Here is an 18,600-nt window from a genome sequence, read left to right as displayed (position 1 = left end):
GGTCAACAATATAAATTATGTTAGTTGTTTGGATTAATTTACTTTTACTGCGTGGCCCCCAGTGCCCCCCACAAAATGACCGGAACTACTTGATATTTCACCAAAACCAGAGCAGAACTCCCACCACGGGACTCGGGCAATCAATTAATACAGTTGCAACCACTATATTAATGCAGTAAGTATTTCATACAACTTAAGTTAAAAAAAATCTGAACTATCCCTTTAAGAGCGTCTGATAAATGCTTAAATTAATTGTAATTGTAATTAGCGTTAGTGGCAGCGGTGGCCGAACGGATAGCGGAGCGGTCTTGATACCGGAAGGTCGCCAGTTCGAATCAGCGGTCCGACACGTAAAAATTACCACCGCTGAAGTGCCCTTGAACAAGGCATTGAACCACTACGATGAAATGTGTTCTATGAGCAGGGCCTGGCTGGAAACAAGTTCTTGAGCTTAGCCCAGATACCCTGGGTAAATATAGTAATCATTTCATTTCAATCATTTCACTTCACACGGGTGTGATTTTTTATTTTTTACACAATTTGTGAACGTTACTTTTATCTTGAAATAAAACACCGGAACTGCGATGCTTATGCTCGTTTGACATGACACTCCTGTTTATTGACAGAAAGTACCCAGTCAGTCACAGCTGTATAGTCCAAGGAGCGTCTCTCTCTCTACTCGCCACTTCAACCACACTTTCTCACTCAGCCAGTGTTCCAACTCACTTCCAACATGTTTCAGTCCGATGGAAGTCATGATTTAACTTACCACAACTCTAGCCAGACTCGGAACCCCATGGAGAGCCAGATCACCCAGATCATCTGCGCCACCAACGGCTCCATGGACTTCGACGAGCTGGTGGTGAACGTGACCTCCTCCCCGCTGCAGGAGGACGACATCACGGAGGTCCTCTCCAACCGGGACAGGTTCCTCAGAGCTGTGCTCAACGGACGGGAGAAGGTGATCTCCAAGACCCCCCTGAGGATCTGCGGGACCCGGGGCTGCTCTGGGGGGTCCGCATGGGGGGGTCCGGGTGGTGGATGTTCAGACCTGCACCTGTGTAAGAAGTTCCTGCTGGGACACTGTCCGTTTGCACAGCAGGGGAGGTCAGTATATAGTGTTGTATTTTATTGTATGGTATTTTATTTTATGTTTATGTATGTGTAATCTGCCTTGTAAGGATCTGGGCCGGGTGTATTAGTCAGTTTGGTATTCACTTGATCATTGTTTGCAAACTGTCATGTCGGTTTATTGTCATTGTTTATGTAAACTGGCTGGGCTTCTTCGGAAACATGAGAGAATGAATCAATAAATCAACCAACCAATCAATCAATCAATCAATCAATCAATCATATAGCTGCTTCCATTCTGCTTCTTCTTCTTCTTGTCACATTGTTGGAAGAACAATCTTTTTTAATGCTTTAGTATTTTTTTTAGCCTAATCGAAGGTCGAGTTTTGTTTTGTCTAAACTGATCTTCAGCTGTCACTAAAACTACAACAGCTGAAGCCATATGGTACTGTTTTTACGCACCTTTTGCTCCATTTATTTACAACTTGAATTAAAGTCTACAATAAACGTTCATATTTTAAAGATAAAGGTCTCACCCTCAGAGCCACCCATGTTATGATCCTCTTCGGGTGGATATTAGAACTGTTGTTCAATAAAAAGCATTTTAATCACATCGGTGGACATTTTCCTCGTAGTTATAATGTAATCACAGTGCAATACAGCTCTCCGCCGATAGGGGCGCGTAGTTGAAAGCATATGGTGAAAAAAACGGATAAAATGGCCACGGATGTGGTTAAAATGCTTTTTATGTAACAATAGTGAAGATACGGGTTCTTATATCCACCCGAGGAGGATCATAACATCCGTGGCTCTCAGGGTGAGACCTTTAGATTTGAAACCTGAATGTTTATGTAGACTTTAAAGTTGTAAATGTAGCGAGGTGCTTTAAATCAGGGTGAGGTTGCGTCATGGGTTCAGGGCCACTGTCAGCTAGGCCTGAGTCATTGGTTTATTTAATACCAAAGACCATTAGTTATTCAGCATTTGATAACATTTAGCCTCTCAGGCACAAAATTAAAGAATATTGTTGTCGTTGTTGGATAAGATTGTGTCCACAGTTCCATGCTGTATTGATGTTGGTTTTTGATTGATTGATTGATTGAAAATGTTATTAACAGTTTGCAGAATTACAGTACATTTCAAGCACAAACTCAATACAAAGGCTGTTAACTGTGAGTGGACGACCCAATTAAGCATTACACTTGTTTACAACAGGGTCCACCATGGTAGGCTACCATTACGAGAGACAACAGGCAAACGTTGATCAAAATAATGTCTTTGTTCTACATTCTCTAATTGTGTAGACTTCTTGTAAATGACGTGATGCAGAATTGTTTAACAATATAATTTAACTCTTGAGAGAGCTTACAATGAAAGCATATGGACCCATAATGGCTCCATTTGGTTTCATTTTACGCTGTGAAGAGTTAAAGATCTAATCCATTTGGTTACCAACTCTCCATCATCATTTAGCTGAGGGACCACCAGGAACCCCCTCAAGGACCACTGGTTGGATGAAAACCACTGTTTTAGTGTAAAATGGCTGTGGAGCCATCTTGAATTTGACAAACACGTTCAGAATAGGGATGTGCCGATGAGACATTTTGGTCCGATATGGATATCCGATATAATTCATTGCTGTTATGGCCGATAACCCATATTACCAATGTCGATTGTATTAAAAAATTATAATAGTTTTGTCCATTCTGAAAAATCCATGTAACAGCCAACTGGGTAGGCTATCTGCACTGCATGCTGGCTTAGGCAAGTCAGATTTAACTTTAATACCTTTTATATTTAATATCGTGAGCTTGTAGATCTGTTCAAGCTGTTACTTTGGGCTTGTTTATCTGTAAAGACAGACCGATTAATCGGACCGATTAATTCATCTGATTGATTAATCCAACCGATGCAGATTAATCTAAAAACAACTAGAATCGTCCGATACCGATTTGTTTGCCCATTAATCTCCCTTCACTAGTTTAGAACAATTACTACTACTACTTGTGACCACATTTGACTGAGGGACTGCCATTGGATTCTTTTGAATTTTCGTTTTCTCATGTGATATGAAAGCAGGGAATCATAGTTTTAAATTGACATATTGGTTGACCCACCAGGTTTGGAGATATGGCCTATAGAGTAATGTCTTGCAGAGAAACAGAGTTGAGAAAACATGCTTGAAAGGTTCACTTCTGTGGACTTGATTACAAATAGCTACATGTTTAAGCATTTATTTCATATTTGCATGTCTTCTGTGGACTCTAACATTACACCTAGCTACATGTTTAAGCATTTATTTCATATTTACATGTCTTCTGTGGACTCTAACATTACACCTAGCTACATGTTTAAGCATTTATTTCATATTTACATGTCTTCTGTGGACTCTAACATTACACCTAGCTACATGTTTAAGCATTTATTTCATATTTACATGTCGATTCCAGCTCTGACACTTATTTCAGACATGCTCTAGTATGTGAAGAGTCTGCCTGTGCTATTAACTCATTTTGGATAACAAAGGATTTATTAAAAAAGGTGAAAAGCTGGGGTTTGCGCGATGGCAGGCTCTCAGTCAAATCTGGTCACGCTTTTTTCTTTTAGGAGACCATGTCGGTTCGGACACGTCCTGAGCACCTTCCAGAACTCGTGTGTTCTGCGAGGACACGGCCTGTCGGACCTGACCATGAGCCAGCTGCGCTCCTTACTGCTGCAGAACGACCAGAGCCTGCTTCCGCCTGTAAGTAATGGTTGTTTTCGTCGACTAAAACTTAAGACGAAAAATGTTTCATCGACTACCTTTTTTCAATGACGAAAACTAAATGGAAACTGAATGAAAACTAAGCCATGATGACTAAAACTATAAGCTAAATATACTGACGATTTCGTCAACAGAAATCAAAACTAGACTGAAATGTTAGGAAGGGACTAGTGGACAAGAGATCCAGTACGAGTCATTTTATACTTGGTTGCATGCTGAAAATAGCAGATCTACAACGCGTTGTGAGCTTGTAGATCGGCTATTTTCAGCAAGTGTAAATTCGACGGCATCAAGGCCCGTCAAATTACATCTTAGTCGACTAAATCAACTGTAGATTTAGTCGACTAAAATCTTAGGATAACACTAAAACATTCCGGGTGACTAAAACTAAGTGAAAACTATTCTTACTAAAATAGAAATTTGCTGCCAAAAATAACTGGTATGACCTCATCATAAGAAAAGCATGACTCGTTCTCTCAAGGTTTCTGGAAAGATTGCTGGCTGTTATATTCTGACCGTGTGTGTGTGTGTGTGTGTGTGTGTGTGTGTGTGTGTGTGTGTGTGTGTGTGTGTGTGTGTGTGTGTGTGCGTGTGCGTGTGTGCGTGTGTGCGCTTGCATGCGTGCGTGAGCATGGATTTGTTTATTAGACAGAATGTAAACAGTATTCAGTCCAAAAGGGATAGCACAAAAAAACAAGTCCTTGCGGTCTTGTTTCCATTTCAGGCCCTATGCAACGGTCTTGTGTCTGAATACAACAACAATACTAAATATTTTTCCTTATATATATATATATATATATTACTCTGTTATGTGTTTTTCATAATTGTTGTTCTTAGATCTGCTTCGACTACAACAACGAGCGCTGCCAGGCGGGGGAGAACTGCACACGGCTCCACATCTGCCAGAGGTTCATGAAGACCCACTGTAGCTGTCCCAAGGCTCACGACTTCCACGAGCCCCAGCCGCTGAAAACCCTGCAGGTATATAGGGAGAACCCCGAACCCCTGTAGCTGTCCCAAGGCCCCCTGTAGCTGTCCCAAGGCCCCCTGTAGCTGTCCCAAGGCCTCCTGTAGCTGTCCCAAGGCCTCCTGTAGCTGTCCCAAGGCCCCATGTAGCTGTCCCAAGGCCCCCTGTAGCTGTCCCAAGGCCCCATGTAGCTGTCCCAAGGCCCCCTGTAGCTGTCCCAAGGCCCCATGTAGCTGTCCCAAGGCCCCTGTAGCTGTCCCAAGGCCCCCTGTAGCTGTCCCAAGGCCCCATGTAGCTGTCCCAAGGCCCCCTGTAGCTGTCCCAAGGCCCCCTGTAGCTGTCCCAAGGCCCCATGTAGCTGTCCCAAGGCCCCCTGTAGCTGTCCCAAGGCCCCCTGTAGCTGTCCCCCTGTAGCTGTCCCAAGGCCCACTGTAGCTGTCCCCCTGTAGCTGTCCCAAGGCCCACTGTAGCTGTCCCAAGGCCCCCTGTAGCTGTCCCAAGGCCCACTGTAGCTGTCCCAAGGCCCCCTGTAGCTGTCCCAAGGCCTCCTGTAGCTGTCCCAAGGCCTCCTGTAGCTGTCCCAAGGCCCACTGTAGCTGTCCCAAGGCCCCTGTAGCTGTCCCAATGCCCCCTGTAGCTGTCCCAAGGCCCCTGTATCTGTCCCAAGGCCCCATGTAGCTGTCCCAAGGCCCCATGTAGCTGTCCCAAGGCCCCCTGTAGCTGTCCCAAGGATCCCTGTAGCTGTCCCAAGGCCCCTGTAGCTGTCCCAAGGCTCCCTGTAGCTGTCCCAAGGCCCCATGTAGCTGTCCCAAGGCCCCATGTAGCTGTCCCAAGGCTACCTGTAGCTGTCCCAAGGCCCCCTGTAGCTGTCCCAAGGCTCCCTGTAGCTGTCCCAAGGCCCCATGTAGCTGTCCCCCTGTAGCTGTCCCAAGGCTCCCTGTAGCTGTCCCAAGGCCTCCTGTAGCTGTCCCAAGGCCCCCTGTAGCTGTCCCAAGGCCCCTGTAGCTGTCCCAAGGCCCCCTGTAGCTGTCCCAAGGCCCCCTGTAGCTGTCCCAAGGCCCCCTGTAGCTGTCCCAAGGCCCCATGTAGCTGTCCCAAGGCCCCCTGTAGCTGTCCCAAGGCCCCCTGTAGCTGTCCCAAGGCCCCCTGTAGCTGTCCCAAGGCCCCATGTAGCTGTCCCAAGGCCCCCTGTAGCTGTCCCAAGGCTACCTATAGCTGTCCCAAGGCCCCCTGTAGCTGTCCCAAGGCCCCTGTAGCTGTCCCAAGGCCCCATGTAGCTGTCCCAAGGCCCCATGTAGCTGTCCCAAGGCCCCTGTAGCTGTCCAAAGGCCCACTGTAGCTGTCCCAAGGCCCACTGTAGCTGTCCCAAGGCCCCATGTAGCTGTCCCAAGGCCCCTGTAGCTGTCCCAAGGCTCCCTGTAGCTGTCCCAAGGCTACCTGTAGCTGTCCCAAGGCCCACTGTAGCTGTCCCAAGGCCCCATGTAGCTGTCCCAAGGCCCCTGTAGCTGTCCCAAGGCTCCCTGTAGCTGTCCCAAGGCCCCCTGTAGCTGTCCCAAGGCCCCCTGTAGCTGTCCCCCTGTAGCTGTCCCAAGGCCCCCTGTAGCTGTCCCAAGGCCCCCTGTAGCTGTCCCAAGGCCCCCTGTAGCTGTCCCAAGGCCCCCTGTAGCTGTCCCAAGGCCCCCTGTAGCTGTCCCAAGGCCCCCTGTAGCTGTCCCAAGGCCCCCTGTAGCTGTCCCAAGGCCCCCTGTAGCTGTCCCAAGGCCCCCTGTAGCTGTCCCAAGGCCCCTGTAGCTGTCCCAAGGCCCCTGTAGCTGTCCCAAGGCCCCCTGTAGCTGTCCCAAGGCCTCCTGTAGCTGTCCCAAGGCCCCATGTAGCTGTCCCAAGGCCCCCTGTAGCTGTCCCAAGGCCCCCTGTAGCTGTCCCAAGGCCCCCTGTAGCTGTCCCAAGGCCCCCTGTAGCTGTCCCAAGGCCCCCTGTAGCTGTCCCAAGGCCTCCTGTAGCTGTCCCAAGGCCCCATGTAGCTGTCCCAAGGCTCCCTGTAGCTGTCCCAAGGCCCCATGTAGCTGTCCCCCTGTAGCTGTCCCAAGGCTCCCTGTAGCTGTCCCAAGGCCTCCTGTAGCTGTCCCAAGGCTCCCTGTAGCTGTCCCAAGGCCCCATGTAGCTGTCCCAAGGCCCCATGTAGCTGTCCCAAGGCTCCCTGTAGCTGTCCCAAGGCCCCATGTAGCTGTCCCCCTGTAGCTGTCCCAAGGCTCCCTGTAGCTGTCCCAAGGCCCCCTGTAGCTGTCCCAAGGCCCCCTGTAGCTGTCCCAAGGCCCCATGTAGCTGTCCCAAGGCTCCCTGTAGCTGTCCCAAGGCCCCATGTAGCTGTCCCCCTGTAGCTGTCCCAAGGCTCCCTGTAGCTGTCCCAAGGCCTCCTGTAGCTGTCCCAAGGCCCCCTGTAGCTGTCCCAAGGCCCCTGTAGCTGTCCCAAAGCCCCCTGTAGCTGTCCCAAGGCCCCCTGTAGCTGTCCCAAGGCCCCCTGTAGCTGTCCCAAGGCCCCTGTAGCTGTCCCAAGGCCCCATGTAGCTGTCCCAAGGCCCCATGTAGCTGTCCCAAGGCCCCATGTAGCTGTCCCAAGGCCCCTGTAGCTGTCCAAAGGCCCACTGTAGCTGTCCCAAGGCCCACTGTAGCTGTCCCAAGGCCCCATGTAGCTGTCCCAAGGCCCCTGTAGCTGTCCAAAGGCCCACTGTAGCTGTCCCAAGGCCCACTGTAGCTGTCCCAAGGCTACCTATAGCTGTCCCAAGGCCCCCTGTAGCTGTCCCAAGGCCCCTGTAGCTGTCCCAAAGCCCCATGTAGCTGTCCCAAGGCCCCATGTAGCTGTCCCAAGGCCCCTGTAGCTGTCCCAAGGCCCACTGTAGCTGTCCCAAGGCTACCTATAGCTGTCCCAAGGCCCCCTGTAGCTGTCCCAAGGCCCCTGTAGCTGTCCCAAGGCCCCATGTAGCTGTCCCAAGGCCCCATGTAGCTGTCCCAAGGCCCCTGTAGCTGTCCCAAGGCCCACTGTAGCTGTCCCAAGGCTACCTATAGCTGTCCCAAGGCCCCCTGTAGCTGTCCCAAGGCCCCTGTAGCTGTCCCAAGGCCCCATGTAGCTGTCCCAAGGCCCCATGTAGCTGTCCCAAGGCCCCTGTAGCTGTCCAAAGGCCCACTGTAGCTGTCCCAAGGCCCACTGTAGCTGTCCCAAGGCCCACTGTAGCTGTCCCAAGGCCCCATGTAGCTGTCCCAAGGCCCCATGGAGCTGTCCCAAGGCCCCATGTAGCTGTCCCAAGGCCCCATGTAGCTGTCCCAAGGCCCCATGTAGCTGTCCCAAAGCCCCCTGTAGCTGTCCCAAGGCCCCCTGTAGCTGTCCCAAGGCCCCATGTAGCTGTCCCAAGGCCCCCTGTAGCTGTCCCAAGGCCCACTGTAGCTGTCCCAAGGCCCCATGTAGCTGTCCCAAGGCCCCATGTAGCTGTCCCAAGGCCCCCTGTAGCTGTCCCAAGGCCCCATGTAGCTGTCCCAAGGCCCCCTGTAGCTGTCCCAAGGCCCCATGTAGCTGTCCCAAGGCCCCATGTAGCTGTCCCAAGGCCCCCTGTAGCTGTCCCAAGGCCCCATGTAGCTGTCCCAAGGCCCCCTGTAGCTGTCCCAAGGCTACCTGTAGCTGTCCCAAGGCCCCCTGTAGCTGTCCCAAGGCTACCTGTAGCTGTCCCAAGGCCCATGTAGCTGTCCCAAAGCCCCCTGTAGCTGTCCCAAGGCCCCATGTAGCTGTCCCAAGGCCCCATGTAGCTGTCCCAAGGCCCCTGTAGCTGTCCCAAGGCCCCCTGTAGCTGTCCCAAGGCCCCCTGTAGCTGTCCCAAAGCCCCCTGTAGCTGTCCCAAGGCCCCATGTAAGGCCCCCTGTAGCTGTCCCAAGGCCCCCTGTAGCTGTCCCAAGGCCCCCTGTAGCTGTCCCAAGGCCCCCTGTAGCTGTCCCCCTGTAGCTGTCCCAAGGCCCCATGTAGCTGTCCCAAGGCCCCCTGTAGCTGTCCCAAGGCCCCCTGTAGCTGTCCCAAGGCCCCCTGTAGCTGTCCCAAGGCCCCTGTAGCTGTCCCAAGGCCCCCTGTAGCTGTCCCAAGGCCCACTGTAGCTGTCCCAAGGCCCCCTGTAGCTGTCCCAAGGCCCCCTGTAGCTGTCCCAAGGCCCCCTGTAGCTGTCCTAAGGTCCCCTGTAGCTGTCCCAAGGCCCCCTGTAGCTGTCCCAAGGCCCCCTGTAGCTGTCCCAAGGCCCCCTGTAGCTGTCCTAAGGTCCCCTGTAGCTGTCGATTTCTTCGACTGAAACTAAGACGAAAAATGTTTGCCGACTGCCTTTTTTCACTGACGAAAACTAAATGGAAACTAAATGAAAACTAAGCTGTGATGACTAAAACTAAGACTAAATATATTGACAATTTCGTCAACAAATAAAAACTAGACTAAAATGTTAGGAAGGGACTAGTGGACGAGAGATCCAGTATAAGTCATTTTACATATTTTCAGATGGGGGTCCATAGCCTTACTCATGGACCAGAGCTACATCCCTACCTGCTTTCTCTGCACCATTTAAGGCCGTTTCCAAATGTTAAAATGTAAAAGACCAATATTATTATGAAGAAAACAAGATGGTAAGACAGCTAACACAAATAGAATAAAGTTTACCTTCAGAAAAAAGTATTGTTTATGGCTTCTGAATGTAGGTATTGTAACATGTAATGTCTATGGAGTGACGTCATGTCACCACCACTAGCTCAGAAAAGGGGGCGAAGGGGAAGGGTCTGTGAGATAGGCCTATTGACCTCAGATCTAAATGGGCTAACAGTTTGGATGTGGTCACCCTATCCCTCCAGGCCCGAGGGGTCAGCGTCCAGCTGCTGTCCTCCATGAAGACCGTTTACATGAACAAGCAGGCCTTGAACGCCCAGGAACGCCACAACAACCTCAGCCAACGGCAACAACAGCAACAACAACCACAGCCGAGCAGAGCCGCTTCTGTCGACGACCTCTTTGCTGCTGCTCTAGGTCAGTGGGGGGGGTGGGGTGGTGGTGGGGGGGGTGTTTGGGGGGGGGGTGTTTGGGGGGGGGGGGGGAGTGTACTCGCGTTGTTTTAGTTCAGCAAAAGTCTAAATACTGCAATATTATAGAAATACTTTGTTACAAGTAAGTAAGAAGTCCGGGAATTCTCCGTCTTTTAAAGTGAACACGTATGGTGGCACTGGGAACTGGGGTTTATGCTAACAGCTAGCGGTAGAGATAGAGTTAAAAGTGTCAAAAGTGTGCAGAATGTCTCATTTTGAGTTTTCAAAGGTTTAAATATCTTTTGGAAATTGCCGATCTACAAGCTCACAATGCGTCAAATTCGCAACGAATTGTTGAGCTTGTAGATCTGCTAATTTTCGAATGGCTGAAATTTACAATTTACAATTTAGGCATTTATCAGACGCTCTTAATCCAGAGCGATTTACAGTAAGCAAGAACAAAAAACATGGTAATACATCAAAACATAAAAATAGTCATCATGAATCCTATAAGAACTGTGGAATATCTATCTAGTAAGGATACTATGTGTATACACTATGTCTACATAAAGTGCTATCTAAGTTACATACATTGAGCCTACAGTATGCATATGCCTGTAGGAGGTCGAGGCTAGGTACTACAGCAAGTGCTATGGGCTAAGATGGAGTCTGAAGAGGTGCGTTTTCAGACTGTGGCGGAAGACTGGGAGTGAATCTGCAGTTCTGATTGCAATGGGAAATGTATATAGGGCTGAAGTGGTTAAATAAATGGTAAATGGTGCATTTATATAGCGCCTTTATCCAAGGCGCTTTACATAGATTGTGCATTACATTCACCCATTCACACACACATTCATACACCGATTGCGGCGGAATCCATGCAAGGCACCAACCTGCACATCGGGAGCAATTTGAGGTTCAGTGTCTTGCCCAAGGACACTTCGACATGTAGCCAGGAGGAGCCGGGATTCGAACCGCCGACCCATGGATCATTGGACGACCTGCTCTACCTCTTGAGCCACAGTCGTTAATGTATGTTTTGTAATAATAATCAAAATCTACAAAGTACAGTAACTAGTAACTAAAGTTGTCAAATAATCACAGTGGAGTAAAAATACAATATTTTCCTCTGAAATGTTGTGGAGTAGAAGTAAAAGTTGTGATGATTTGACGTACATACTTAGTCCTGGTTTCTGCTGCTGTAGGTGGCATGGCGCCTGCCAGCGATGTCCCCGGGCAGCCCGCCAACAGGAACAGGAGACCGAGAGGAACGGCGATGAAAACCTCAGAGCCTGCGATGAAAGGTAAAGACAAGAAGACTGTTTCTCAGACAGTTTTCACCAATATCAGCCACGGACCACCATTTAATGACATTTAGCCTCTCAGACCCATTTGAGCCACGGAACCACCATTTGATGACATTTAGCCTCTCAGACCCATTTGAGCCACGGACCACCGTTTGATGACATTTAGCCTCTCAGACCCATTTGAGCACGGACCACCATTTGATGACATTTAGCCTCTCAGACCCATTTGAGCCACGGAACCACCGTTTGATGACATTTAGCCTCTCAGACCCATTTGAGCCACGGACCACCGTTTGATGACATTTAGCCTCTCAGACCCATTTGAGCCTCGACCACCATTTGATGACATTTAGCCTCTCAGACCCATTTGAGCACGGACCACCATTTGATGACATTTAGCCTCTCAGACCCATTTGAGCCACGGAACCACCGTTTGATGACATTTAGCCTCTCAGACCCATTTGAGCCACGGACCACCATTTGATGACATTTAGCCTCTCAGACCCATTTGAGCCACGGAACCACCGTTTGATGACATTTAGCCTCTCAGACCCATTTGAGCCACGGAACCACCATTTGATGACATTTAGCCTCTCACTCAGACCCATTTGAGCCACGGACCACCATTTGATGACATGCAGATGTTTAACATTAAACTCTTAAGAGGTAAAGATCTATAAGGGTCCATTTGGTTCCCAACTCTCCATCATCATTTAGCTGCATGGGGACCACCTGGAACCCCCTCAAGGACCACTGGTGGTCCCCAGACCACTGGTTGAGAAGCACTGGTTTGTAGGCTAAGCTTTTCATTCACAAAGTAGAATGAGAGAGAGAGAGAGAGAGAGAGAGAGAGAGAGAGAGTTAGAGTTAACATAGAGAAAGTAGGAATGCTAAAAGTTTAAACACCAAATTACCGACAACAATGTAATTCATTAGTAAACAATTCCTGAAATGGTAGGCCTACATATCATTGGTATCACCTTTTTATCATTATCACTGGTGGTCCCCAGACCACTGGTTGAAAAGCACTGGTTTGTAGGCTAAGCTTTTCATTCACAAAGTAATATTGTTGGTTTTGTTTTGATGTTTTTCTCTCAGATAGAACGGAGATATGCATGTACTTCATCAAGGGCCACTGCAAACATGTTGTTTTGTTTTGATGTTTTTCTCTCAGATAGAACGGAGATATGCATGTACTTCATCAAGGGCCACTGCAAACATGCCGGTGAGTACAAATAACCCTGGTCTCTATACCAGTGGTTTTTCATGTCAAGGACCCCCAAATTGACACTAATTAGCCCGCGGACCCCCATTTGAAAAGATATGCCATGGACCCCCCATAAGAGAAGATTCTAGCAGTGATTCTCAAATCGTTTCATTTTGAGGACCCCTGGTTTGACATGCATGAGTCTACGGACCCCCATTTGATGGCATTTCTATCTCTGGGACCCCCAATTTATATTGTAAAATCAATGTTAATTTCAGAGTTATAGACCCATAAGGGTCCATTTGGTTCCAAACTATCATTTAGCTGGGGACCCCCTGGAACTCTCTCAAGGACCCCTGGGGGTCCCCGGACCCCACTTTGGGAACCACTGCTCTATACTGCCTCCCCCTGGCCAGCCTGATGGAGGGGGAAAAGGAACTGGTTGGAATAACGTGTTCCTTCCACGCACTACGTGCAACCTCCCCTGTCAGGTGAAAAGAAACGGCTTGGACTCCTCATGCATGGAGGGAAGCATGAGGTCAGTCCACTGCCCTCCCCAGGTTGACAGAGGAAGTGTAGCGCCCAGGATTACATTAGATAATTGACACTGGGTGAAAAAAATGGGTTGTAAAATCGTGTGATAATGATTTTTTTTAGATATCAGTATATGAAAATGAATTAATTATATTGTGTATAATATATTGTGTCTCTAAAAGAAAGAATGTGTGTGTTTTATCAGGGTGTTAAAACCTCCATTTAATTTAACCAGTATCCAGAGAACTCACCAGTTTACCAGATTTAGTGCATATTAGATTTACTTCACCTTCATTTAAATTGCATTGGAGAGAGAGAGAGAGGTTGTTTAGAGTTAACACTAGAGAAAGTAGGAATGCTAAAAGTTTAAACACCAAACAATGTAATTCATTAGTAAACAATATCCTGAAATGGTAGGCCTACTATCATTGGTATTCACATACTCACCTTTTAAATGGTAGGCCTACTATCATTGGTATTCACATACTCACCTTTTAAATGGTAAGCCTACTATCATTGGTATTCACATACTCACCTTTTAAATGGTAGACCTACTTATCATTGGTATTCACATACTCACCTTTTAAATGGTAAGCCTACTATCATTGGTATTCACATACTCACCTTTTAAATGGTAGACCTACTATCATTGGTATTCACATACTCACCTTTTAAATGGTAGGCCTACTATCATTGGTATTCACATACTCACCTTTTAAATGGTAGGCCTACTTATCATTGGTATTCACATACTCACCTTTTAAATGGTAGGCCTACTTATCATTGGTATTCACATACTCACCTTTTAAATGGTAGGCCTACTATCATTGGTATTCACATATTCACCTTTTAAATGGCAGGCCTACTATCATTGGTATTCACATACTCACCTTTTAAATGGTAGGCCTACTATCATTGGTATTCACATACTCACCTTTTAAATGGTAGGCCTACTATCATTGGTATTCACATATTCACCTTTAAATGGTAGGCCTAGCTATCATTGGTATTCACATACTCACCTTTTAAATGGTAGGCCTACTATCATTGGTATTCACATATTCACCTTTTAAATGGTAGGCCTACTATCATTGGTATTCACATATTCACCTTTTAAATGGTAGGCCTACTATCATTGGTATTCACATACTCACCTTTTAAATGGTAGGCCTACTATCATTGGTATTCACATACTCACCTTTTAAATGGTAGGCCTACTATCATTGGTATTCACATACTCACCTTTTAAATGGTAGGCCTACTATCATTGGTATTCACATACTCACCTTTTTATCATCATCTAGCTGACCATTTAATTGCACAATTTGACCACTTTGGAAATTAACTACCTGTATAACATCTGTGGGTTTGACATACTACACTGATGAAGACAGCATGTTAGCATAACGATGAAGACACTGATGAAGAGCATGTTAGCATAACGATGAAGACACTGATGAAGAGCATGTTAGCATAACGATGAAGACACTGATGAAGAGCATGTTAGCATAACGATGAAGACACTGATGAAGAGCATGTTAGCATAACGATGAAGACACTGATGAGGAATTCTCGCTGCGGCGAGTCGGTAAACCGGCGAGTTCTCCGGTATCCATTTAACCCGTTGCATGCTGGTGTTCTTTGTGCCGTTCCAGACAAGTGTTTCAAAGCCCATTCCAAGCTCCCTTACAGATGGGAGGTCAGGGACGGACGACAGTGGACGGCTTTACCCAACCAGGAGGAGGTGGAGAAGGACTTCTGTGACCCCAACAACACATGCAGGTATGTGGGATAAGACTACTGTGCAGTGTTGTTTTTGGCGGCAAATGTCTATTTTGTGTTTCAATATTTTTTTTATTAAGCAGAAAAGACAAGACATGGACAATACATGAACTTATGACACCCCATGTGTCATAAGTACAACATACGACACTTAACCCATTCTGGGCGGGAACCCCCTTCTGTAACAGTTTTTTTTTGTTTTTGTTTCCTTTCTCTATTAAACACTTTGAGGTTCTCTGGGGGTTTAAATCCAGAGCTATAAGACATTAATGAGATCAACCATAATCCCAAATGGGTTGACAGTTCAATAACAGGACAAAAACAAAAAGTATATGCAAATCATAAGATACCTATGCCAAAGGGGCATAGGGACAGAAAGTATATTCAAATCATCCTTATATACAATTGAAAACATGTCCCCAAAAGCACGCACAGGAACAAAAGGCACCAGCTACTACGTCACTGACACGCTGCAACACGCTGCAACACACACTGCAACAACACACTAACACGACACAGTCTTACCCTCCGCGTCGATCCACGGCTATCTCCTCATGTCGCGCCGCACGCCCACAGTCAACAACACCCGCGTAAAAACTGTCATTGCACTGCCACTACAGCCGCCTCCCGTCCACACTCACAAACAACATCAATATCAATAATAAACACAAACACGCCACAAGCACCGACACCCCCGCCTAATTTGTTGCCAGGTCTATGAAAACAAGCCCAGAAAAAATGCCATTCAACACGCTACTTACAACTCGCTTACAATTCGCGGACCTGGCAACACTGCATCCTGTTTTCCCATTGGCTACGGTTGCTACAACACGCATTTGCACTGCATCTTGGGAGCAACACAGCTTAATGTAGGGGTCACCGATTGCTGTGCTACATCCCCCTCATGTCCTCACCACCCCGTTCGGCTACACCACACACACTCACCTACACAATTCTCCACATGCAACACAGGGCCCTTATTGGCTAGCCCCCTCACATGGCGATCCCCACGCAACAAAACACAGCCAGCCACACACACACACACCCACCCACACACACACACACAACGCCCACGTTCGGAAATATCGCACTGAGCGCACTGTGCAAACCTGGCGTGGTACAAGCGGGACAAACCGACGCGCAAATATCGACACGAACAACAACAACAACACTACACGCACACGCGCGCGCTGCAACAACACACAGCTACGTCCAGTGTGTGTGTGTGTGTGTGTGTGCGTGCGTGCGTGCGCGGGGGGGAATTTGGATCGCCTCGCGATGCAGCGAAAATGCCACTACACTACACAGGGCTCGACAGTGCGACTAGGTACTCGCATTTGCGCCTTACAACATCACCGTGCGAGTTGTAACATTCACTTTGTACCACCGGTGCGACTACACAATCCGAACTTTAAAGCTACAACTTGCGCAGTTTACATCCACAAGAATGTGTCACTCTCTCGGTTCTGCACCGCTGCTGGAGAAGTATAGCACTGTCGCAGGCAGCGCCACTAATCCCCCCCCCCCCCCCCCCCCCCACACACCCCAGAGACGGAGGAGAGAGAAGAGAGCGAGAGAGACAGAGAGCACACACGTGAGTCCTGCAAATTATATTGACCCAATATTAATTTGTACAACCTAGCAAAGCATAAGATATCATGCTTTGGAGAATAGGCTGGTCTCTCTTTTTACAAGACATAAGCCATTGCATACAGCTTCTCAACCCTTTTAAATTTCAAGGACCCCCATAACTCTGAGAGTAAAACCAAATGGACCCATAAGAGTCCCATTTGATTCCATTTGTACAGTATCACAGTTAAACGTTATAACAGAGTCCATTTGGTTCCATTTGTACACTCTCAGAGTTACAGACCTGTAGGGTCCACTTGGTTCCATTTGTACACTCTCAGAGTTACAGACCTATAATGGGTCCATTTGGAACCCCCTCAAGGAACCATGAGGGTCCCTGGATCACACCTTTGACAGCCACTGCTTTAAATCTATACATAACTAATATAGAGCATATTTGATCCATTTATTGTTATGGATAAGAACAACAACACTACACGCGCGCGCGCGCACGCGCTGCAACACAAAACAGCTGCATACAACGCGTGTCACTGTGGACTTCTGTATCTGTGGACTTCTGTATCGCAACGCGGGGCAACGCAACTCTGGGATGAGCGGGCCGAAGGCCCGCGAAATTCTAGTAAGATACATATGCCAAAGGGGCATAGGGACAGAAAGTATATTCAAATCATAAGATACATATGCCAAAGGGGCATAGGGACAGAAAGTATATTCAAATCATAAGATACATATGCCAAAGGGGCATAGGGACAGAAAGTATATTCAAATCATAAGATACATATGCCAAAGGGGCATAGGGACAGAAAGTATATTCAAATCATAAGATACATATGCCAAAGGGGCATAGGGACAGAAAGTATATTCAAATCATAAGATACATATGCCAAAGGGGCATAGGGACAGAAAGTATATTCAAATCATAAGATGCATATGCCAAAGGGGCATAGGGACAGAAAGTATATTCAAATCATAAGATACACATGCCAAAGGGGCATAGGGACAGAAAGTATATTCAAATCATAAGATGCATATGCCAAAGGGGCATAGGGACAGAAAGTATATTCAAATCATAAGATACATATGCCAAAGGGGCATCGGGACAGAAAGTATATTCAAATCATAAGTACCTATTTACAGTTTCACACGTCCATGTCTATTTTAGTTTTAGTCACATTTTAGTCACCTATAATGCTTTAGTGTTAGTCTAGTTTTAGTCGACTAAATATAACATTTTAGTCGTAACATTTTAACTGTAGACTACAGCTACAGTTGATTTAGTCGACTAAAATGTATTTTGGCGGGCATCGATGTCGTCCTAATGGCGGATTTTACCCTTGAAAATATTATATTATTATATTTTCAGGATGCAACCTAGTGTAAATGAATACATTGATTGTGCGCAGATCTGAGTGTGCGGAGCTTCCCTTTATTTTCCTCAGGATGCAACCAAGTGTAAAATGACTCATGCTGGATCTCTTGTCCACTAGTCCCTTCCTAGTGGATCTCTTGTCCACTAGTCCCTTCATAACATGTTTGTCTAGTTTTTATTTGTTGACAAAATCAACAGCATTTTTGTCAGTGGGAAAAAGGTAGTCGACGGACATTTTTCGTCTTAGTTTTAGTCGACAAAATCAACACTGCTACTGTGACCCCAACAGTACATCCAGTGGCGTGCACAGATAGACACTAGGGGGTGCTAGAGCCCTTTTGGCAATGTGCCCTTTAAAAAAAAAAAAAAAATAGCAGACCTACAAGCTCGTAGCGCGCCACTCGGTGGCGCGCTATGAGCTTGTAGATCTGCTATTTTTCAATAGCTAAAGCATAACACCAAAAGGGGTTCCCGCCCAAAATAGATTAAGGCAACCGGCCGGTTCCACGCGCTGCACAAGGTGCCCTTTTTTTAACTTGAGCACCTGCCCCTCTAAATGTCTGTGCACGCCACTGAGTACATCCATCGAACACAGCGATGGATGTGGCCGAGGCGATGGTGTTTTGAAGTGAGCGTTCTGGTATGCATATTATGTACTAGTATTTACACATAATAATATAATAATACAACTTTATTTATATAGCACTTTTCAAAGTCGTGGTTTACACACGAGATAGGCTACACAAAGACGACTCGACGAGGTATTTCAACAATCACCATGAAAACGGGGTCGGCAACTGGCGGCCCGGGGGCCACATGTGGCCCCCACCTTCACTTAATGCGTCCAGAAAACTGATATAGTATTGATTTCAGCTGTTACAATTCCAAACCCGCTTTAATTACTAAATACTGACTAGTATTAAATGACTAGTACTTAATGACTATAGTATTAAAATGTTATTGTCTTTTTGT

At 47.2% G+C, this 18,600-nt stretch overlaps 1 protein-coding gene across 1 annotated transcript in view; it reads left to right on the top strand.

Annotated features, from left to right (window-relative positions):
• Nucleotides 1-796: 796 nt before the first annotated feature.
• The window catches only part of LOC306916782 (protein mono-ADP-ribosyltransferase PARP12-like), a gene marked incomplete at both ends in the record, with an annotated part of 37,537 nt that continues 19,733 nt past the window's right edge, over nt 797-18,600 (top strand). The window contains 7 exons of the mRNA XM_079494799.1: nt 797-1,107; nt 3,679-3,814; nt 4,673-4,816; nt 9,672-9,843; nt 11,045-11,143; nt 12,321-12,371; nt 14,543-14,669. Of these exons, the coding sequence (XP_079350925.1) occupies nt 797-1,107; nt 3,679-3,814; nt 4,673-4,816; nt 9,672-9,843; nt 11,045-11,143; nt 12,321-12,371; nt 14,543-14,669 (1,040 nt within the window). The remainder of the gene's footprint in view (nt 1,108-3,678; nt 3,815-4,672; nt 4,817-9,671; nt 9,844-11,044; nt 11,144-12,320; nt 12,372-14,542; nt 14,670-18,600) is intronic.

The sequence above is a fragment of the Electrona antarctica genome (genome assembly GCF_951216825.1).
Source record: "Electrona antarctica genome assembly, chromosome: 23".
NCBI lineage: Eukaryota > Metazoa > Chordata > Actinopteri > Myctophiformes > Myctophidae > Electrona > Electrona antarctica.
Note: the sequence above shows the minus strand (reverse complement) of the source record. Positions and strands in the feature narration are given on the sequence as shown.